At 42.8% G+C, this 24,158-nt stretch overlaps 1 protein-coding gene across 1 annotated transcript in view; it reads left to right on the forward strand.

Moving 5' to 3' along the window:
* Positions 1–1,863: 1,863 nt before the first annotated feature.
* Positions 1,864–24,158, forward strand: part of ABLIM1 (actin binding LIM protein 1) — a 268,653-nt gene continuing 246,358 nt past the window's right edge. The window contains exon 1 of the mRNA XM_038758707.1: positions 1,864–2,006. Coding sequence (XP_038614635.1) covers positions 1,994–2,006 — 13 coding nt within the window. The 5' untranslated portion in view covers positions 1,864–1,993. The remainder of the gene's footprint in view (positions 2,007–24,158) is intronic.

Consider the following 24,158-nt stretch of genomic DNA (forward strand, 5'->3'; position numbering starts at 1 on the left):
TCCACCACTTGTCTGATGTGTAACCTTGGGCAAATCATTTCACTTCTCAGTTCCCTCATCTGTAAAATGGAAATTGAGACTGTGAGCCCTATATGGGACAGGGACTGTATCTAACCCGATTTGTTTGAATCCACCCCTGAGCTTAGCACAGTCCCTGGCCCATAGTAAGCACATAATAAATATCATTATCATTATTATTATTATGATTGTATACTTTCAGTACAGCTAAAGAAGAAGGAGGGATGCACTTTTTGAGAGGAAAGTGGCTGTCTGCTAGTCAACCTGAAAGGTGCTCTCTCTGCCTACAAAAGAGAAGTCATCCCTGGTCTCCCTCACCACTCTTCCCTGCTGGTTGAAGCCTTATTTCCCACCTCCTCCTCCCCATGTCCACCCAGGGTAGACCAGTTAGCTGGCCTGGTTGCAGGGCTGCAGCTCAAAGCTGTAGGAGAGGAAAGACGATTAGGGGTAAAGGAGAAGGTCGGAGGGTTGTGCTTTGAGACCACGTGTGTAGCGTAGCGTGCCACCCCTGCCCCTTCTCCCCACCCTTGTTGCCCCCTATTGACTTGGCAGGGCACAAATAGGAGAGACTTTGCCTTCCACCTCGACCCAAGGTCAGCTCGTTCGTCCAAGGGTCACGGTAGCGGTGGACTATTTTTTTTTTAGTGATATTTGTTAAGCACTTACTATATGCCAGGCACTGTAATAATCCCTGGGATAGAGACAAGCTGATCAGGTTGGTCTCACATGGGGCTCATAGTCTCCATCCCATTTTACAGATGAGGTAACTGAGGCCCAGAGAAATTAAGTGACTTGCCCGAGGTCACAGAACAGACAAGTTGCTAGCTGGGTTTAGAACCTAGGTCCTTCTGACTCCCAGGCCCGTGCTCAATCCACTAGGCCAAGCTGGTTCTCTTCTGCTGCGATCTGGTGTCAAATGGCAGGGGGAAGGTTTTAAAAAATGTTTTATTAAATGGAGGAATTAGAGCAGGGGAGGTAGATGGGCACTCTAGGAAGGAGGAAAGGGAGCTGTAGCTTGTTTGGGACTGGATGGTAGGGCTTTTGACTGTGAGCCCATTGTTGGGTAGGGACCATGTTGCCGACTTGTACTTCCCAAGCGCTTAGTACACTGCTCTGCACACAGTAAGTACCCAATAAATACTACTGAATGAGTGTACCCAATAAATACTACTGAATGAGTAAATGAATATGGGAAGGAGGACACAGCCTGTCTACATTGAGGGCCGGCCTCCCCCCACGAATCCGGAGAGAGGGAAGGTTGAAGGGGGTAGAGGGAGGCTGGACAATCAAAAGGCCCCGGGTTCAGATCCCCCATTGTGGGCAGGGACTGTCTCTCTTCATTGCTGTATTGTACTTCCCAAGCACTTAGTACAGTGCTCTGCACACAGCGCTCAATAAATACAATTGAATGGCAGTGTTTTGCACACAGTAAGCACTCACTAATGGGATTGACTGAATGAGTCTCAGCTCTGCTACTTGTCCGCTGGGTGACCTTGGGCAGGTGACTTGACTCCTTAGTGCCTCAATTCCCCCGTCGGAAAAACAGGGATTAAGGACTGTGAGCCCCTCGTGGGACAGGGACGGCATCCGACCCGATGAGCTCTTATCTATCCTAGCGCTTAGTGCAGTGCCTGCCGCATAGTAAGCGCTTAACGGATACCATCAAAAAGCGCTTAGCAAATACTAGATTAAAAAAAAGGGGGGGGGGGGTGAGGGCGGGGGAGGGGGAAGGACACGCCCCGCGCCGGGCGCTCGCTGTCAGAATTGGCTGCAGCATCCACCCGCCCGCAGCTGCTGCTTTAGCTGCAGCTCCTGCAGCTGCCTCGACTGGCTAAATGGGGCTGCTGGGGCCCTGCCCGGCTGTGGCCTGGTCCTCGGGCAGGTAGCCTCGCCCCCTCCGTCCGGGATCTGCAGCGGGGAGCCGGTTCCTCGCCCGCCCTTACCATTTCTCTGCCCCTCCATCGCTGGCTCAGCCATGGCTGCAAGAGGTGAGTGTGCCAGGGCCGGAGAGACCACTGCCCAGCGCTGCGATTCTAAGACGGGTGGGGGGCTTCGTGGTCCTCGGCTCCCTCCCCTTGCCACAAAGTTTGGGGGTGGGAACCTCCCGTTTGACCTTGATTCCGGGGCAGCCGGGCGATGGTCCCGTGCCAGGCGCACCTGTGCCCACCTGCAGCCCCCGAGAGCAGCCTGAAAGGGTGGGTAGGAGAGAGGAAGAGATCCCTCCCTCCACCTTCCTTCTCCTTACCATTTCGCAGCTCAGTGGTGGAAGAAATCCAGGGCTCGATGCAGCAAGATTTAAAGCCGCAGTGTCTTTTTTTTTTCCTCCCCTTTCTCCTTTTTCTGCCTTGGTAAAGATTTCCTACCCGTAATCCTTGCGGGCTGACAGCTTCGACTCTCCATTTCTGCTTCCTCCCGCGCCTCTCCTGGGAGAAAGCCATGTCGGCCAGTGATTTTGAGCAGAAGGGTCAGCAGATTCCCCGGTTTTTCTGCCAGGGCCAAGGGAATGTGTGTCTTGCCTCTTGGAACCAGGAATAGCCCCGAGCGGTGGAGCTGCCACTGGCAGGGAAACGTTAGAGAGATCAGGCTTTTGTGGGTGCCCGCTGGCTTTGGAGCCTTTGTGCAGAAGTGCTGGGTTGGACCGCTCGTGGACTTTAATTCTTTAGAGGATGAGAATTTGTAAACCCCTGACTTGTTCGATAACTTTGTATTGACACCCTGAAGCCAAGTGTCAGACTTGAGGTGCTTTATCGTCAGTTCTTCAGAGTACGTCTTGGGCTGGGGTTTACTTAGCAAACCCTCTATTTTAAAAGATTAAAACTCCAATGCTCTGATTTAGGTTGAAACAGGACCTAGCAACACGGTTGGGTTGCTTCGCTTTTCTGTAAACGGGTGTACATCTGTAAGGGGAGAGGGAAATGTCAACGTTAAAGACTTAAAGTGTAGGCTCCGGGCTGGGAGGATCACAGGATCATCAGGGAATATTCCGATCGGTCTGGTTTTAATTACAGATTCAGTGCACCTGGATGAAGCGGGGAGGCAAGAGTGTTGGGACTATATATCCAATTATGAAGGAGCTGAAGCACCTGTGGCTTCAGCCATTGGGAATGACAGGTGTGGCCAAGGTCTGACCCTGCCTGTGAAACTCCAGCTGTGTGCTGTCTCAACCTCTTTCTGAGGAATGGAATCAATCGATCGTATTGACTGAGCGCTTATTGGGTGCAGGGCACTGTACTAAGTTCTTAGAATGCCACACAAAAATATAACAGACACATTCCCTGCCTGCATCTTGTCTCAGACTGGGACCCAAATGCACTCCTTTAAGACGTAGAGGTAGGGAGTGTCTCTCCACCACTCAGGAGGGAGTCACTGTGGTCTAGTGGAACCAGTGTGGGCTGGGAGTTAGACCTGGTTCTAGTCCTGATTCTGCCACTAGCCTGCTGTGTGACTTAGGGTTAGTTGCTTAACTGCACTGGGCTTTAGATTACTCATCTATAAAATGAGAATAACAGCACCTGCCATTCCCTCCTCTCTTTGAGTTGTGGTTAGAATAAAGTGAGAACTGACATGGAAGTAGACATTGAAGTAGACTGACATTGAGAAGCAGCGTCGCTCAGTGGAAAGAGCACAGGCTTGGGAGTCAGAGGTCATGGGTTCTAATCCTGGCTTAGCCACTTGTCAGCTGTTACTTTGGGCGAGTCACGGCACTTAAATTATCTGTGCCTCAGTTACCTCATCTGTAAAATGGGGATTAAAACTGTGAGCCCCATGTGGGACAACCAGATCACCTTGTATCCCCGCCAGCACTTAGAACAGTGCCTTGCACATAGTAAGCACTTAATAAATGCTATTATTATTATTATTACCTTGGGTAATAAACATGCTACCCAAATTCAAAATGATATTATTAGCGCTGGGTTTACCTGGTAACTCAGTTTCCAGATACGGGCAGATAGATGACTGAGCTCTTCAGACTTGAGGTTTATAAACTAGGGCAAGAAGTTAAGGCTACAGATTCAACAGTGACACTTATGTGCCGCATCTAACCTTGAGCTTCAACTTCCATCTCTGGGCATGTCAAATAAAGGGGAGCATATGAACTTTGTCCCCAGATAAATACCTGTTTTCCTTCCCTCTAAGACTATGAGCCCCATGTGGGACAGGGACTGCATCCATTCTGATAAACTTTTATCTACCGCAGCACTTAGAATAGTACTTAAAACATAGTAAGTGCGCAACAAATTCCATAGTAATAGTAATAATGATAATAACTTAATGTTGAAGTTCAGCAGCCATCAAAGTAGCCAATGCATTCAGAGATTCTTTGCCACTATGTAAATGATGAGTCTTCGTACATTATTGCTATTAAGAAAAATTTAATAGACCCCCTAATGTATCAAACCAAATTTAGATAAATTTCTGGCTAGTAGTTAGTAATTTTCAGTTTCTCTGCCTATGGCTTTATATTATTTATATTAGAGGACCAGGCTTTCACTGATTCCACCACAGTTTTAATAGCTGTAACTTTTATGGGTGGATTGAACAGCTTTGGCAATTTTAATTTGAACAAACAATTCTTGGGGGCAGTACTTACTGACCTCCTACTTTTAAAAAATGGGTATTTGGCTCTGATATTTTAATGTCAGAACTAAGTTTGTCTTAGTGTGATTTCTGAATCAAGTTAACTTTTATGTGATGTGGTAACTGAAATGAGCAGGCTCTGATGAGGGAGAGACACCGGGAGAGCTAAGGAGCATTTTCTAGCCCTTTCTCCTCAAAGTCCAGCCATAAAATAGAACTGGATTTAATCTGCATCTTAGGTATATATGTTCTGAGGCTCCCCATCTCCCCTGCTGGATTGTGAACTCCCTGAGGGTAGAGACCATGTCTTTGGCTCCACAAATACTATTAAACGATGAATGAGATGCCGATTTTAAGGATTGAAATGAAAGGTATGTGTAGTGTTTCTTTTGGGGTTGTTAATTGAAACAAGAAATCTGGGTTATGAAACATCAGTTTTGTAGGGTGCTTGCAGATGATCACTTAACCAACCTCGTGCAGTGTGGATGGCCATGTCAGCTCTGCAGGGAGCAATAAGCTGTAAAGTCAGAAAAGTACTGATCCATTAAGCTTTTCATCGATTACAACTTCATCATGGCCCAGAGTGTTTGCCCTGGGGGCTAGATCAGAGAGAGGAGTGGGTATTTTTACCCAAGTTTTTCTCGACAATCTGTTTTTGGTTTTTTTTTATTGTTGACCCAGTGACTGTGATGGCTTGCAACAGAACCCATGTTTCTTCCCTTAGAAATGTTTCCTAATGGTGTTTGTGTATGTTTGGGCTTCCCCCTTGCTCATATTGGAAGGTAAATGGGGAATGGGAAAAGGTTCACTTTAATATATTGGGATTGAATCGAAATGATTGGAGTCAAACATGGATTTTTGGCGTAGTATCGTGTCTTCCTCACTGCCTCCCCTCCCATACCTGGGAATCTGTCTGATTGAAAGCCTTTGCCAGAATAGTTTGGTAGATTTCTTCCCTTACCCTGTCTGTTCTGGGGACTGGTTTTTTTTTTTTTTTTTTTTTTCCAGGGACCAGGTTTGGGACTGGAAAAGACTGAAATGCTTCTGTCAGGTGGGCCTTTCACATCAGGGTTCCTGGCAAGGCTTGTGGAATACACTGGCTCCTTAGTTAAAACAATAAAAGAAGCTGCTTCAGACAGTGGTAATTTTGTTTGACTGGTGAACTGAGCTAGTGTTTACTGAACTCTGGTTCCCAGGCAGCGCTGGGGCAAGATTCCAAAGATTTTACCGTACCTGCATTCTGTTCTCTTGCAAGTGTTGGATTTAGATCTAAATCGGTGTAGATTTAGATCACAAGGAGGAATTTTCCATGAGAAAACTCCCTTCTCAGCCCCTGTCATTGTCAGACTAGAGAGAGCTACATAGTATTGCTTACTACTTAGGGCTTATATAAACACCTTTAAATAGTAAGCAGTGGGGGTGGTGCGTAGTTATGCATATGTAAAGCATGTGAGAGCCATGATATGCTCCTGGACAATGTGGATGTATTGTGAATAGCCAATTCTGGAGCTGTGTTTTCCTTTAAGCCTACACGTTATAAAGTGGGATCCAGCACCAAAATGTGGGAAAAATACAGTGAAATTATTTTATGTGCTCTGCACAGATATATCGAGCATCATTAAACAGTTTTTATAAGGTAATTCAGAGCATAGCATCACAACATAACATGAGTTGTAGTGTGACTGTGAATCTTTGCTGGAGGCAGCGGAAGTACTTGTTCTGCTCACTGCTAGTCATTTTTAAAGCACAGTGAAGAATCTGTCCATTTCAGGTTCAACAGCAGCCTTCTTGTATTCATTAAGTACCTTGTATCAAGCCAACTCTTTTTGAACATCTCTCCACACCTTTGAACTCTTCTTTCCATCATTTTTATAAATTCACTAGCTTTAAAATTCCTGAAAGACTTCTAAATCGCCAAATTTTAGCAGTTGGTTGAAGGTCTATAACTTCATCTGTTTAGGCGTGATGCATTGGATTGTTGAGGCATCAGACAATCAAGGCAGCAACCGTGGGTTGTTTGTACATGTGTGTGATGACTGTAGCCTGAGGTAAGATATGAAATCACAGAGTCTGCATTTCTGGGTCTTATGTAGCATGGTGTGGCTGTTCAGTTGGTTCTTGCATAATGTGCAATTTCACTCTGTGTTTTGGATAGAATTCTGTTAGGGAATGAGGGAACACAGGCATTTATCTGGGTATAACACTTTGTGCATGTAGACACATCTACCAGCTCTGTACAGTGCTCTGCACAGAGAAGTGCTCACTAAATAGCACTGATTGATATGTGAGGTGTCAATGGTTACTAGAACAAGAATGGTCATTAAGAGCCTAGCCATCACATTTAAGAGGAAGTGTGTGTGTGTTTGTGTGTGTGTGTGTGTGTGTGTGTGTGTGTGTGTGTTTGCCTAGGCAGTGTGCCCTTGTGGAAAAAGCACAAGGTGGGGATTCAGAAGACATAGGTTCTAGTCCTGGTTCCACTACTTGACTGCTCTGTGACTGGGCAAGTCATTTCACTTCTCTGTGCCTTAGTTTCCTCAACTGTAAAGTGGGGATAAAATTTTTGTTCTCCCTCTACCTTAGACTGTGAGCCTCTTGTGGGACAGGGGGTGTATCCAATTTGATTATTTTGTATCTAGCCCAGCTCTTAACACAGCGCTTCCACCGAGTAATCACTTGAATAAATGACATTATCATCTGGCCATGTCTGTAGCCACCTCTTGTGCGGTTGTTGCAGTGGTTCATACTGTACCATCCTGTTCGGACGTACCAAGATGAAAGCACTCTTGGCGAGGTGGCCTTTTAGAAGAGCCTGGAAGTTGGGGGGGAGATATGATATAGTGGCTTTGTCCAATGGTTGTAGAAGGGAGATCAGTTATGTGTATTAGGGGAAATTGTTTTTGTTTTATGGGGTAAATGGGGTCCAAAGTACAGATACTTAAAATATATTTTTTGGGTGGGATACAAAGTGCTCATTTTTATTTTTACTGCCAAGTGACTTCTGATCAGTCAATCAATCAGTGGTATTTATTGAGTGCTTGCTCTATGCAGAGCACTATACTAAGCTCTTGGGAAAATGTAAGAGTTGGTAGACACATTCCCTGACTACGGACGGCTTACATGGTAGAGGAAACTGAGCTTCTGATGTTCTTCCAGCTGCTGCTCAGAGATATTGAAATCCTTTAGGAGTGTGGGGAAACCCTTTTTCTAATGGATACAAAATGTTACCACTAAAGTAAATCAGTTTAGTACTTGGCACATAGTAAGCACTTAACAAATACCATCATTATTATATGGAATCTTGGTAACCCTATCTTAGTACAGTGCTCAAGTGCTTAGTATAGTGCTCTCCATGCAGTAAGAACTCACTGAATACTATTATTGATTTTTTTTTCAAGGTGCTAACTTCTGCATCATACTGTAGGAATTAAAACTTTGCTCTGAGAGGTTTCACCCAATCTGACTAATGAGAAAGGGTTACCCACCACGTTCCCTTCTTTGTTCCTCTGTGACTTCTGGTAAGACTGTCAGTGCTCAAAGTCTTGGCATTTGGGAATGTAGTATTCTGAAAAGCACCAAATAAAGGGGAAAAAAATGCCTGCTGGTTGTCACATATTAGGAGAGGTGAATGTCCATCAGAAAGACACTTTTGTGTCTTGCCTGAATATTTTATTTGAATTTGAAAGGGTATTTTCTCCTTCGGAGTTGTTTAACTGCAAAGAAACTAGAATCATGTCAGTGATCAATGGAATGGTTAAAAACAAATGTCTATCAAAGCAACTGTTAAAGATTAGTCTGAACTACATAGAATACTTGTAGAGACACATTAAGGCTAGATTTTTGTTTGACAGAAGGTACTGTAAGAGGAATATTTTAATTTTTATTTAAGACAATGGCCCTTGTTTCCCACTTAGTTTCCAAGTTGAGCAGTGCCCTCAGAGGGGTGGCAGAGGGTAAGAGTTTTATTGTCAGGTAGTTCTCTGTGGGGCAGTCATGGTTCCATGACCTAGGGACTCCTGGCAGGCTTGCTGCTGGGAAACACATCCAGTAGCCCTGACTGAGCATCAGCTCCTGGGGCCTTGTAAAGAGCTACTCGCTTTGGTTTATCTTATTGCAGCCCCAGTCAGTTAGTCATTTTATCCTATTGCAGCCCCAGTCAGTCAGTCATATTTATTGAGCGCATACTGTGTGCAGAGCACTGTACTAAGCACTTGGAAAAGTACGACATAGTTGGCTGACTCAATTTCTACCCACAGTGAGCTTACAGTCTAGAGGACTGTATATTTTTTTCAATTGTACTTTACATGTAAATAGTTCCCTGTGCCTCCTCCACTAAGATTGTGAACCACCTGTGGGCAGGAAATTGTGCCACTTCTCAGTTTTGTATTTAGCAAGCACTTGGTACAGTGCATTTGCATGCACTGGGCATGCAGTAAATACTACTAATATTGCCAGGGTAGGGGTAACTGACAGTACTAGAAGCTCTACTCTTTCCATGTGACTTCAGTACTGGACTAGTTACTAAACCAGGCCCCTTCATCCCGGTTGAGATAGAGCATATCAGCACCCACCCTACCTTGGCCCCTTGTGGAGGCTGTATCTTGGTTTTAGGTAACTCATGGGTGTGGTTCCCTGAGGATGGGAAGCAGTGTGATCTAGTAGAAAAAATGTAGGTCTGGGAGTCAGAGGACCTGGGTTCTAATACCAGCTGCCACTTAGCAGCTGCATGCCTTGGGCAAGTCAACTAACTTATCTGTGCCTCAGTTTCCTCATCTGTAAAATGAGGATTCATATACCATTCTCCCTCTGACTTTCTCTGAACCCTGTGAACCCCATGTGGGACCTGATTATCCTGTATCTATCTCAGTGCTTCGTATAGTGCTTGGCCTACAGTAAGCCTTTAAATACCACAATTATTATTATTAGTAGTATTATTCTCCATATATGCGGAATCTCCATCACCTATGTATAAGGCTGCCTTTAGGGGGTGCTCTGCAGCCCTACTTTCCTGATTGAGAAGAAACTAGATATCTCAAGTCTGCCTAGCCATGTTTTTATTAGTATGCCCTCCCTGGTTAGTTTCAGAAGGAAATACTTGGTGGGTTTTTCCCTTCTATCTCCTTTTTATTGAACCTGGTTTTCTCTGATGGCTGAATGAAGCTTCGAAGCTTAGGATTTTGTTTGAACTCATATTTTATCTTCATGTATAGACCCTAATAGTGAAGAATGGCTTTATTTTTTCAGAGAAAAAACTTTTTCTGGGATTGTTCAGAACCTTTCCTTGCTTATGAGAATCCTACTGGAATCTCAAGTTCTTCTGTTGCTTCCCAGTCTTGTCTTCTGCTTTTCTTTTTTTTTTCTCCAAGGCATCTTCCACAGGCCCTGGAAAAATTCCTTTTTGGTACTGAGTGCTGTCAGGCATAGTTGAAATTGCTTAATCGCCAATGAGTTTAATATTCTCTTCTGCAAAATGGGCATAACAATACTAATGTGCAATTGTCAGAAAGGGTTGTTTATTAGCTCTTCTCTGCAGTATAAAATGTTACAGATGCAAAATAACCATGAAACTCTGAAAAACCTTTGACTTTCCTGCATAAAGAAATAATCTTTTGGGCTCTCAGGAGGTTTGTAGGGGAAGAACAAACCATGTGAACATGGCTGTCTATTCCCCCTCTAAGTGCACTAGGCTGAGGGGGAGGGGGTGCTGGAGGACACCTCTAATCTGTATGTGACTGCTATGTGCTCTTTTCTGCCTGGGCTTGAGTATTAAATGGAAATAACAACAGGTAGTTTGTAATTGGCTGCTGTGCTGGACTGATGCTTTAGTATTTTTCTTAAAGGAAAAGCCCTGTGGAGTGATTATGCTCTCTTGGGCTTAGTGTCCAAGGTCTCCAGTTGTGCCTAATTTTCTCCGCTTATTGGAAACTGAATCTTTAAAAAAAAAAAAAAAGAAGCTGGCAGGGAACTGAATGGCAACAATGAGAGGAAACTAGGACAATGAGGTAAAAATCTATTTTTTGACACCCAGCTTTGAATAGGGATGAACAGAAGGAAAATGAGCTCCAGCTTCTAGATTGGGAGGAAGGAAAGTTGCTTTTTTAAGCGTTTAGGAGAAAAATAGAGAAAACTGGCACGAAGTTGATGGCACCATTTTCACCCTGCAGTGTAAAGGGAGTTGAAATTGATTTTTGAGTTGTTTAATCAAACCTGAAGATAATTATAAAAGGCAATGGGGATGGTTCATTCTCATCAGTAACTAAAGGCTTCCCAGCCCTTTAGGACAGAGAATTATATACCAAGCTTATATGAACATCAGAAAATTCGCTTGCCTACTATTCTCATATCCATTGTTAAAGTTATTTCTCTTGCTAGGAAGTCTTCCATTGTCTGGATGCCATGATCTGGTGTATTGGCGTTTTTATGGCAAATACAGGACATTTGTTTTCTCTCTAGAATTCTAAGATTGGACTGCAAGTAAGCCACCAATGGCCTTACCTTGGAGTGTGTCTGGTCTGTTTACTCTGAATTCAGTGTTTTAACAGCCAGTGCTAGGCTGGGTTGAGGAACTGTGGGCACTCTCTAAGGGAAAGGCTGCTAAGTGCCAGTTTAGGAAAACTTGCATTTGGATTTGCACCCTTTATTCACCCCACCCTCAGCCCCACAGCATTTATGTATAAATCTGTAATTGTATTTATATCTTAACAAATATCATAATAATTATTAGTGTCTGTCACCCTGTCTAGATTTGTAAGTTTCTTGTGGGTAGGGAACGTATCTACCAACCCTGTTTTGTTGTACTCAACCAAGTGCTTAGCACAGTGCTCTGATTAAGTGAAGGACTGTACCACTGCCTGTGATGCTGGAATACTCTTATCCTGGCGTGAAGAGGTAAATAAACTTTGCTCCTGTGTCCTGAGTGGGAAGGAACTGTGTTGTGCATTGAGAAATGACAGTTAAAGGGAATGCCAAGAAGCATTTGTTTACCCAGTAATGAGATTCATTTGATGACTGGCAGTCATTTAACTGGCAGTTTAATCCACTTATCCCAGCACTACTGCTACTTTTTAAGGAGAATGAAATACCAGTTTATCTGAGCTCAAACTTCCCTGACAGTGTGGCATAGTGTCTCCCTTTCCTGTTACTCCTCTCTGTTCTGTTAGATCAATTAATCCTGCTATTTATTGAATGCTTCCTGTTTACAGAGTGCTTCTTTCAAAAGCTTTTAGTTTCTTTTCAGTGACAGTACATATCTCCCATAACTTGTTCAGGGCTTTCCCATGGCTTTATCCTTAGAGAATTTGATTTTTGCCTCTTCCAGTCTTGCCAGCACATGAGTTTCTCCCATGGTTATCTCTCAGTTCCCCATTTATCTCCTTCCATCCAAGTCCATAATAAAAATAATACTAGAATTTATGCGCTTATTATGTTGCTAAGCACTGGGGTGGATATAAGGTAATTAAATCAGACACAGTCTCCATGCCACATGGAACTCACAACCTTTACCTCTGTATTGGTTCCTGTTACTCTAACAAAGATCCAAGCAGGGATATTCCAATATGATGAAGATGGGTATATCTTTGCCTTGAAGACACAGTCCCTCACTCCAGGCTCTATGAACCTTTTTTTGTTTTTTTTTTCTTAGATGGTCTGCACATCAGAGTGGAATAGAAGCAGTATGGACTCGTGGAAAGAACCCAGGCCTGGGAATCAAAGTACCTGGGTCCATAGCAGTTTAGATGGAGTGGAAAGTGAGGATTTTAATTGTTGTGAAGGAAGAACTGACAGGATTTGATCACAGACTGAATATGTGGATTGAATGAAAGAGATGAGTCAAGGATAATGCCTTTGTTAAGGGCTTGTAAGACAGGGAGGATGGTGGTGCTCTCAACGGTGATGGGGGAAAGTCATGGGGTGGACAGGGTTTAGAGGGCAAGGTGAGGCATTCTCTTTTGGAGATATTAAACTTGAGGTGTCGGTGGGACATACAAGGAGAGATTTCCTGAAGGCAGGAGGAAATGTGGAACTGCATAGAAGGAGAGAGGTCAGGGATGGAGATGTAGATCTGGAAATATTCTGTATAGAGATGGTAGTTGAAGCCATAGGAGTGAATGAGTTCTCCAAGAGTGTGGAAGAAGATGGAGGATAGAAGGGGACCTAGAACTGAGCCCTGAGGGACTTTGACAGATAGAGGGTGGGTACCTGTGAAAGACCAACAAGGGAGATAAGAGAACCAGGGAGTATAAATCAGTCATTCACATTTGAGTGCTTACTGTTTGCAGAGCACTGTACTAAGTGCTTGGGAGAGTACAATATATCAGAGCTGGAAGGCTTGTTTGCTGCCCACAAGAAGCTTACAGTCTAGTGGGAGACTCCTTCACTCCACTCCTGGTACCCAGACTTGAGGGGGTTGCTGTTAACTTTCTATTGGCCAGTCTTCTTGCCAATATTATTTTCTTGGTCTTTCCTTGTCCATTTCTGGACCGCCTCACTTACTCCAGTCTCTTTTCATCTTCTTCCCACTTGAGCCTTCACACCACCTCCCAGCATATTGCCTCTGCCTGAGATTTTCACTTTGATTTGGCCAATTTTCCTTTATTTCCTACAACATTTCCCCCCAGAGTTCATATTCTCAGAGGACCCAACTTTGTATGGGTGGAGTGAGTGATACTTGGCCAAAGCTTGACTCAACTGGTCTTGCAATAAAAATGTGGAGGTCAAACCAGTAGGATTCCTTGAAATAATAAAAAAAAGTACACACAGCTCTTTCATTTGAACACAGACTCTTAAAGATCCAGTGTTATATTTTATGTCTCCACTCAGCTCTGGGGTATAGAAGTATTCAAGATACACTAATTCAATTTTCTGGACTCAGTACTAGGTGTGACTTGGGAATTGCCTTGGGTGTTCAACTCACATTTCCATCTTTTTTTTTTTTTTTTGCCTTTTTTCTCTCTTCATTCTGGGAGTGCGATTCAAGGTATGGTGTGTTACTCTATGTAATTTAGGGGTGGAAGGTTTTGAGGGGAAAGTTCTGAATCGGCAGATTAGGTGTGGGGAGAAGGGGACCAAGTTAAAATCAGGTCCAGTTTGTATTAGAGACATTTATTGTTGCCCATCGTATCTGAAGATGAAGCTATTCTGAAGTTTATTTAGGAATGTGTGGCTGAAAAGCCCTGTTGTGGAACTGACAGGTCTAAACCCTCCATGCATTCCAAAAGACAGTCTCTTATTATGCAAATGTGGCACTATAGTGGAAAAACGCCAAATATATATGTATATTTAAAAAGTACTAAACACTCCTGGAAAATTTGACATGAATTATGGTTATATTTAAGTGTTTAAAAATATGAGAGCCCCTGTTTATGGGACCCTACCTTCACTGTACTCATTTTAGTAAGCTTAGTCTCGTTAGTTTAATTACTATTTCTCCTAAGTAGAAAAAAGTTTGGTGTAATTACTATTACACACAGTGAGGTTCTCCTCCTATTTTGTTATTACTTAACTTATATGGTACAGATGAAAGCCAGTTAGAATCATTGTTTTACTGGTATCAGTTTAGAGTTGAATGGGAGCCACTTTGACTTTTGCTTGTCCTCCTTGGTCTAATTGTCCTGTTTTTAAATACAGCCCCAGTTCTGATTGACTACAATACATAAAGATTTGATCTGCTCATATGCTTATTACTGACGTAATCCAAGAGCCATAAGCCTTGATGACCATTACATCCAATCGCTACAGGGAAGAGAGTTCACGGCCCACCCCTTCCTGCCCTCTCCCCATCCGTGCCGTTTCCAACTCGTACCTTGAGGGCCGGGTTCTTTGCATCTTTAGGGGCTTGGGAGGAAGATGGCACAGCTGGGGTGGGAATGGAAAGGACAGAGCTTTCTTCCCCCACCCCTGACGTTTCTGTGTTTTTTTTTCAACAAAAGTGAGAGGAATCCGTTGGGGCCCCCCCCTTCCCTTCTCTCCCCTCCACTCTTCATTCATTAGCAGTGGCTATAAGACACTTACTCTCTGTCCTCAAATTCCATGCTGCATCCATCATGGTAGGGAGGAGGGAATGGTGAATTGGTGAGGAATGGCTGAGGCTTAATGCAGCTGGAAGCGCCCTGAGCTAATGCAATACCTTGTCTCCATGGCAACAGAAGCCTGGGGCTGTTTGTGCGGAACCATCAGAATGGCAAGAGGGAACGTGGGGCATCAAACCAAACCGACACGGTGTCATCTGGGGCAAGGGGGCCCAGCCAAGACTCAGTTGTCTGGCCGTCGGACCAGGACCCCCTCAAATTTTCCTGCTCCTTTTCTGCTGGAAACGGCGCTGACAGCATAAATACTGAGTATGTGGTTACGGTGGAGGGCGACTGGTGGAGTGGTGGGGCTTTTGGGGGTACACAGGGGCCCTAGGAATAGTGGAGAGGATGGATGAGGGCAGACAAGTCGGAGGAGAACCAACAGAGCACCATGTTTCTAGAATCAAGTAACATAGTAATTCCAGGAGAAGGGAGTGGTCCACAGTTTCAAAGGCAGCTGAGAAGTTGAGGGAAAATTAGAATAGAGCAAAAGTCCATGAAATTTGGCAGTGATCATTGGTGACCTTGAAGAGAGTAGTCTGAGGAGCAGAAACTAGTGTATAACAGGTCAAGAAGAGAGTTGGAGAAGAGGAACTGAAAGCAGTAGGTGTTTACAACTTGTTTATGGAGCTTGAATGGGAATCGGGGGAAGGAGGTGTATAGAGGGTGCTTTGGGCTCTAGTCACCATGAGGACAGCAATAGCTTTAATCTTCATTTTGGAGAAGCCAGTATCCTAAGCACATATGTAACAACCTGTCATCACTGGAACACTTGTGTGTGGAGGGAAATTAGGAAAGTGAATTTATCTGTATAAATTTGTGAATATTTATTTTTTAGCCACTAATGAGGCTGTATTTTCCCACTTCAGAGGTTTGAGAATCCCGTGTTTATTCTAGAGGCAGATTCTCCCATGGCATAAGCTACTTCCTGGGCCAAGTAGAGAATTTCCCTTTTCAGGCCACTATGAAACTATTTAGTAAGCTCATAGTGCACTGGTTAGGGCAACTTCCAAGGAATTCTGGTCTAGTTTGGAGTGCCTAATTCATGAACATTTAAACTTTTTTTTTTTAAGAAAACATACAGAAAAAGATATTGAGAGGTTTGAGAAGAGTTCGTTGACCTTTTCATTTCTTTTCTGCTTTTTACTTAGAACACATTTTACTGAAGTAATCATTTAAAGAACCCCAGGATATGAGAATGATTCAAATCATTTGAAAATGGTGTCCTACTCTTGCAGTGCCACCCACCTGGGTTCCTTCATTTAGCTGCATTTTCTATGGATGGAAGGTTGCTACATTTCTGGTGGTGTTCACATTCTCCTCAGCCCAGTTAGTTTATTGGTTAAAAACTGATTGGACACAATAGGGAGAGGAGCTAAGCCTTTTATGAAAGGGGGTTTTATCAGTTTTGGAGCTCTCTGCAGTCTTGCTTGCATGATTATCTCAGAGTGAAGAGCGTAGACCTGCGAGACTCCACTAAAGCTTCCAGGATGTCGCTCTTTCCCGACTAGAGTCAATATCGTGCATTAGATTGGTCTCTGGAATGAATCACATGGTTAAAACCCCGGACTTCCCAATTAGGTGGAAGCACTCACAAAGGGCAGTGAACTAACAGCTTTTATAATGCAGAGATTGAAAGGCACTTCTTTTATTATTCATTACAGGGGAAAATATCCTTCATTAAATGGATGTTGGGTCCAAAGTGAGTGTTGTGAAAATGAGCAAAAGCTTATTAAGATGAAATCTTGTTATAAAATTATTTTTATTAGCTTTCAGTATTTCACCAGCTCTTAAATCTAGTGTTATTTAGTGGAGCTGTATTTTCTGTATGCTTGAAAGCAGAAGCTTTATAAGAAGTAGCTGTCATACAATAAAAATTATGAATAGAGGAATATTTTGATTTAAAATACTTACAAACCAGGTATATGGCAGAAGGAATGAATGGTCTCTATCCTCATTTAGCTTTTCTGGGAACAAGTCTACCAACTCTGCTATAGTGTTCTCGCCCACAGTGCTCTGTGCACTGTAAGCACTCTATAAATATGATTGATTCTGAGAAAATGAACTAAATTTTGACACTGAATATATTTTGCAGCCTCTCTCTGTTTTATTTGTTTAATCTAAAATTTACAAGTATGACCATTATTTTGTAGCAGTGTTATCTTTTAGTAACTGGAACGTTGTTGAAGGGCGAACTCCGGCTGCAGTATTACAAATATAATGAGATGCACCTTGGCCTAGTGGATAGAGTGAGGGCTTGGGTGATAGAACGACTTGGGTTCTAATCCTGGCCCTGCCACTTGTCTGCTGCAATGACCTTGGGTATTTCACTTAACTTCTCTATGCCCCATCTGTTACCTCATCTGTAAAATGGGGACTAATTTGGTAAACCCCAAATGGGATATAGGTTGTGTCCAACCTGATTAGCTCCTTTTTACCCCAGCACTTAATACAGTGCCAATCAATCAGCTGTACTTATTGAGGGCTTACTGTGTGCCGAGCACTGTGCTAAGCACTTGGGAGAGTACAATATACTCATTGTACTCACCCATTTATCCATCTCTGCAATCTCTTATTCCTCCTATTTATAATTTACTTTGTGTCTGTCCCTGCTAGGCTATTGTATCAATAGTATTTATTATGCACTCACTGTGGGCAGAACACTATCCTAAACTCTTAGGAGCGTACACTGTAACAGTTGGTAGACACGTTCTGTGCTCACAAGAAGCCAGATGCTACTTGCTAATAATAGTATGTTATGTATGTCTTCCAAGAGAGAAGCTCCTCCATTGGATTGTAAACTCCTTGGGGTCAGGGATCATGTCTGCGAACTCTGTTGTTTTGTCCTCTCCCGAGAGCTTAATATAGTGCTCTGTAATCAATCAGAGATATTCACTGAGCTCTTACTGTGTACTGAGTACTGTACTAAGTGCTTGGGAGAGTACTATAGATTCTTTTGGGCAGGGAACATGTCTACCAACTCTGCCACATCATGCTTTCCCAAATGCTCAGTACAGTGCTCTGCACACAGTAAGCCCTCAATAAATACCATTGATTGATACAACAGAGATGGTAGACATTTTCCCTGCCTGCAAGTAGGCTATTGCATAGAGGGGGAGACAGACATTAAAATAAATTATGGAGAAGCAGCGTGGCTCAGTGGAAAGAGCACGGGCTTGGGAGCCAGAGGTCATGGGTTCTAATCCCAGCTCCGCCACTTGTCAGCTGTGTGACTTTGGGGAAGTCACTTCACTTCTCTGGGCCTCAGTTACCTCATCTGTAAAATGGGGATGAAGACTATGATGCCCCAGTGGGACAACCTGATCACCTTGTTACCTCCCCAGCACTTAGAACAGTGCTTTGCACATAGTAGTGCTTAATAAATGCTATTATTATTATTATATATAGAGAAGCAGTGTGGCTCAGTGGAAAGAGCCCGGGCTTTGGAGTCAGAGGTCATGGGTTCAAATCCCGGCTCTGCCAACTGTCAGCTATGTGACTTTGTCCAAGTCACTTAACTTCTCTGTGCCTGTTACCTCATTTGTAAAATGGGGATTAAAAGTGAGATCCCCCACGGGGACAACCTGATCACCTTGTAACTTCCCCAGCGCTTAGAACAGTGCTTTGCACATAGTATGCGCTTAACAAATACCATTATTATTATTATTATATGTGCATAAGTGATGTAGAGCTGATGGTGGGGCAAGGATCAGGTGCTTAAAGGGTGCAGACGAGAGAGTAGGGGAAATGAAGGCTTAATTAGAGAAGCCCTCTTGGAGGGGATGTGATTTTTAATCACTGTGTGCAGACCACTGTTCTTAGTGCTTGAGAGAGTACAGAATAATAACAGAGTTGGTAGACAGGTTTCCTGCCCACAACAAGCTTTCTGTCTAGAGAGGAGACAGACATTAATATACAAAATAAAACAGTTATGAATATGTATCTAAGTACTGTGAGGTTGAGGGTGGGGAGAAAATCGAGTATCAAAGGGTAAAGATCCGAATGCATAGATGATGCAGAAGGGAGAGGGAGTGGGGAAAAGAAATCTTAATCAGGGAAGGCCTCTTAGGAGATGTGACTTTGAAGGTGGAGAGAGTAGTGGTTTGGCATATATGGAAGGGGACGGAGGATGTGGGAAAGGGGTCCGTGGAGAAATAGATGGAAATGAGGTACAGTGAGTAGGTTGGAGTTAAAACAGCCAAGTGTGCAGCCTGGGTTGTAGTAGAAAATCAGCATCCAGTAAGTACTCAGCAAATGCCATTGATTAATAGATTCAGATACTGTGCAGTGTAGGAAATCTGAGAGTTGGTGTTTGTGGTTTCAGAATTGCCTTATTTTTGTGGACACTACTGATCACCTTTAGCATATTTGATTTGGGCTAAATCTGCAGCTTTGCCACATTTGAAATTAGTAAACAAGTGTATCTTGTAGCTCAGATCACTTTATATTGTGGGAAAAAGAAGTTAGTCACCCAGTGGATATTAGTCAGTTATTGCTTAATATTTGGTAAATGAGAGCCGTTAATGTAATTCTGAAGAATAAAAACTGGAGGAAGGCAAACCCTTTCCCTTCTGGGATTGCAGAAAGGAAAGGCTGGAACTGTTGATAACCATCCTATGAAGGGTGTGGCGTGGCTCAGAAAACAAGTCACTTGCCAATCTGTCTAGGAGAATCATTAATTTTTCTGGTTAGTTAATCACCAACGACAAAGAAAAATGCAGCAGTTTCAATTCCCTGGTGCACTCCAGATACCACAGAGCGAGAGGCCTGAGAGGCATTGCCCTCAAGGTTAGTTTGCTTGTGAAGGCATTTTGTTGGTACAAAATCATTCTGAGAAGGCAGAACCTTTCTTCTAAAGTGGCTTGGTAAGCTTTCTTACCAGAATGTCAGAGGGTTCTGTAGAGGTGATTTGAAAGTAAAGAATCTTTCAATGTGGGCAGAAGGACAGGTTTGCCTCATCCAGCGATTTAGCAAGTGGCTAGAAGCCTGAATGGATATTTTTGATGTGTTTTTCCTTATTTGTTTTCTTTTATCTCAACATATCTGACAGCAGAAGTACAACCACAACACAGCTTACCGTTCTTCCTTCTGAATTGTTTAATATGAAATCTACTGTTCATGCAGCAAAGATATGTTTCAAAAAAATCCTGCACATGCATCAGATGTTTTTTAACATTCGACTCTTCCTGATTCTTTCCTCATAACCGACATCCGCCTTTCAAGAGAGTCATATGACTAGTGTGTGATCTAAACCTCTGAGCCAGAGACTGTTTGGCTCAAGTTCATTTTCCAAGTACATGCCAGTAGTTTATGAATACTTAATAACCATAAAGAAGGTGAATGGTACTTGAAAGTGAGTTCAGTCTCCTTCTCTGACCTTTTCACAGCACCCATAAAAGTACAGATGCAGTTGTTGGGTAGCTCACCCATTTAATTTTAATTTCTTTATTTTTGTAGAAAAATGCCTTTTCATATGAGGGAATGAATACTAATGGTTAATTTTTGTCTTCTCTCCTGGAGTTTATTGGATTTAAATGTTAAATCAAGTTTACAGAGGCAAATTATATGGGCTCAGGTTAAATGAGTTGTATCTGGTTCTGTCTTAAGCTTCAGGATGTAACTGGAATGGCATAACTTATTTTTAAAAGAAAATGGCTCAATGGAAAATGAATGTGTGTGAACAAGGTTTCTGTGCTTCGTTATTTGTTCAAGACAGAACATGAGCAAAGGATCAGAGCACATGGTGAAAAGTCAAACAGGATAAATATTTTAATATAATTTTTTACAAAGTGAAATGCCTTAATCACTGTTTTTTAAACAAAATAAGTCATTTATATTAATATCTGTTTTTCCCCCCCTTAAGACTTTAAGCTCATTGTGGGCAGGGAATGTGTCAGCTGACTCTGCACTCTCCCAAATGCTTAGTACAGTGCTCTGCCTGCAAGATACACTCAATAAATATGATTGGTTCTTATGAATAGGAAAACCTCTCTCCCCTACTGGACCTAATTGCTTACTTTTCATAAAGGCGTGAGCCCTATTGTTGCTGCTCAGAAGACAGAATTCAGCCAGTCTAGAAGGGTGTAGGCCAGTTGTGGAACAGGGGCTATGCATTTTGGTCATTTTGGAGGCAGGAAATCTCCATGAACTCCTGACCATTGCACAAAACGCTTAGTATACAGTGAGCACTCAATAGATGCCACCGAATCATCAATTGACTGAAGAGTGGTTAATATGTGCCAGGGCTTGCTCCACGGATGGGATCCTGGAACCTGAAGCCCAGGAGGCCCTTTGGGAAGGGCTACTCACCAGGCCCCAGTGAGCCAGGAACCCCATGACTTGTAAGGAGCCTTAGAGCTCTAAACTGCATGGGAGTTGAGGCAGCCAGGTGTAGCAGACCTTTTGCTCTCTAACCTCCTTCCCTTCCTCATCAAGCTACCCTGGAGAAGTAGAGGGAGTTCTTGAGAGAGGTCACCAATTTTTCATCTCCCAGCACCTCACACAGTAAAAATTAAGGACTTTGACTATGGGAATTATGGAAAACCAAATGCATCCCTTGATTTGTATCACTGTTGCCTTCATTTTTAAAAATTCATTCATTCATTCAATCATATTTACTGAGCGCATACTGTGTGCAGAGCACTGTACTAAGCGCTTGGGAAGTACAAGTTGGCAACATATAGAAATGGTCCCTACCCAACAGCGGGCTTGCATTTACTGTGTGCCAGGCACTTTACTAAATACTGGGGTAGGTATAAGATAATCAGGTTGGGCATGGTCCATGTCCCATATGGATTTCACAGTCTTAATCCCCATTTTACAAATGAGGGAACTAAGGCACAGAGAAATAAAGGGAGCTGCCCAAGGTCATACAGGAGGCAAGTGACAGAGCCAGGATTAGAATCCATGTAAGTCCTCCAGATTCCCAGGCCCATGCTCTTTCGACTGGATCACTCTACTACTCACTCACGAACTCACTACCACCTGTAACACTTCTGGACGCATCAGTTTGCATACTCTACTATATAAGCACTTTTCCCTATTGTAAATTATTTTGTGTCCATCTTGCCTGTTAGATTGTAAACTCCTTGAAGACAGGCTTTGTATTTTCAACCCCTATTCTGCTCTTTATGTAGTAGGTGCTCAATAACTACTATTGACTGAATTGCCAATGCCTTCTTTGGCATGAGGGGCCAGGTGCTCAGCTCTAAGATTTCTTTTATGCACCCCCCCCCCCACACACACACCCCCGACCTTAAGGTCTTATCATCGGGGTGCACCAGCCCAGCTCCCCATAAAACATCTTGGTAGAAACAAATTATCTTCCCTGAGGAGGAGGAGCTTCACATTCTTCTTTGCATAGAGGCAGAGGATAGGGACTGTGCCCAATGTAATTCAGTTGCATCTACCCCAGTGCTTAGAGCAGTGTTTAATACATAGTAAGTGCATAACAAATACCATAAAAAAGATCTTACAATCTAGAGAGGGAGACAGGCATCAATTTAAATAAATCAATTGCAGATAGGTGCATAAGTGCTGTGGGGTTGAGAGTAGAGTGAATAAAGCATACATACCCAAATGCAAGGGAGACAATTTTGTACACACTAAGCACTAAACAAATATTGTTGAAGATAATCCGATCTTTGAGTTAACAGAGCCAAATGGTTCCAATTTCATTTTACTATTGTCTTCTGCTCTGTCTATTCTCTGATCTATTTAACAAGTAGTGATGGGACCAAAAAGTTGGAGACAGAAAACAAAAGTATTGGAAAACACCTAGATGGTATAATTATCAGAAAATCAAGTTAGTTGAATTTGTACATTCACCCCAGGAGAACAGCCATTCAGAATGGGCAGTTGTATTCATAGTAGCAAGAGGTCAGCAGTGGATGGATTAAATTACCGAAGGCAGTTTTCAGTACTGTTTTGTAAGAAAACCACGACTAGAGCTGAGGATATTGTGGGGAAAAGTGCAGATTATTTCCCTCCCAGTTTCTACTACTACTTTCTATTAACTTACTGCACACAGTATGCAGTAGTAGTATTCAAGTGTTTACTGTGTGCATAACACTATATTAATTGCTGGGAAAGAGTTCACAAGAGGTAATTAGACTTGCACCCTCTTCCTCAAGGGGCACACAATCTAAGCATACAATAAATACCATTAATTAATTTTTTTGTAATGGTATTTAAGTGCTTACTATGTAACAGGCACTGTACTAAAGAGCTGGGGTAGACATGCTAATCAGGTTGGACACAGTCCCTGCCTCACATAAGATTGTCTTAATCCCCATTTTACAGATGAGGTAACTGAGGCACAGAGAAATTAAATTACTTCCCCAAAGTCATAGAGCAAACAAGTAGTCAAGGCAGAATTAGAACCCAGGTCCTTTGACTCCCAGGTCTTTGCTCTTTCCACTAAGCCATGCTGCCTTTCCAAAAATTCATAAATTGTTTCCTGGTTTTACCAAGAGCCATCCTTTCTGTTTACCTATGGACATGGACATGATCTTTAGGGATAGAGAGCGTGATTTGCTAATGTCATGGCTCTGTTCTAAATCCACTTTGTTCAAGTCCTGGGGCTGGTTGTAGAGTTCGCTGAAATTGTAGAGCATCTTTTGCATTATTTTCTTTTTTCTAAGCAAGAAAAACCAGCCAGCCGGCACAGGTTTTATTTTGAGCTCTCACATTATTACCACTACATATTTCTCTAAAAGGAGGGAAAGCCTTTTAAAATAAGGGAGTGTGATCTGTAGTGCTTTTTGAAAATGTACTTTGTGGTATTCTTAGCACATGAGCAAATGGTTCTTTATGTGGCCCTCAGTGATTCAGCTGACATGAATTCATAGAATTGCCAGAGGAGGAGAATGAAAAATTGTAGCTTAATAAAATGTATAACTTTTTGGAATGGTTTTGTAAAATCAAATGTACTTGGAATTCTACCAGAGATAGCATTGTTAAAGGTTTTTCAGGTTCTCTATTAGAGAAAAATGATTATCTTGTGTTAAGGCTGGGGTGTGTGAAGGAGGAAAGGAAATGGGAAAGGGAGAGGAAACCGATCCAATTTAGTAATGGAAGATTAGCTATCCCTAATTTCCTGTAAACTTTGAGGTGAAGCTTTTCCAAGGGACCCTAAAAACCAGGGGCTTTTCTATCCTTCATGAAGATCAAAGCATCAGGAAAAGGATGGGACGAAAGTGGTGTTGCCTTAAATGTTTGGGACCTTTTTCCATGATCCGCTCAGGACGCGGCAATCGTTTGACAGATTTGAAACAGATTTGGGCCTCTAGGCCTTTCTAGAGAACATATGCATAGTCATTTATTTTTGAAGACTGTGTGCCCAGGTATCAAACACTTAAGTCGATGAATTCAGTTCTGCATTCATTCAGTTCATGTCATTTTTTTTGGCTAGAATGCTTTTAGGAAATTAGGGAATGTTTTTCAGTGGAAGCCTGTTTGGATACAGCACAAATGATCAGAAGCAATGCCTCTGCA

Source organism: Tachyglossus aculeatus, chromosome 16, assembly GCF_015852505.1.
Source record: "Tachyglossus aculeatus isolate mTacAcu1 chromosome 16, mTacAcu1.pri, whole genome shotgun sequence".
NCBI classification, from domain to species: Eukaryota; Metazoa; Chordata; class Mammalia; order Monotremata; family Tachyglossidae; genus Tachyglossus; species Tachyglossus aculeatus.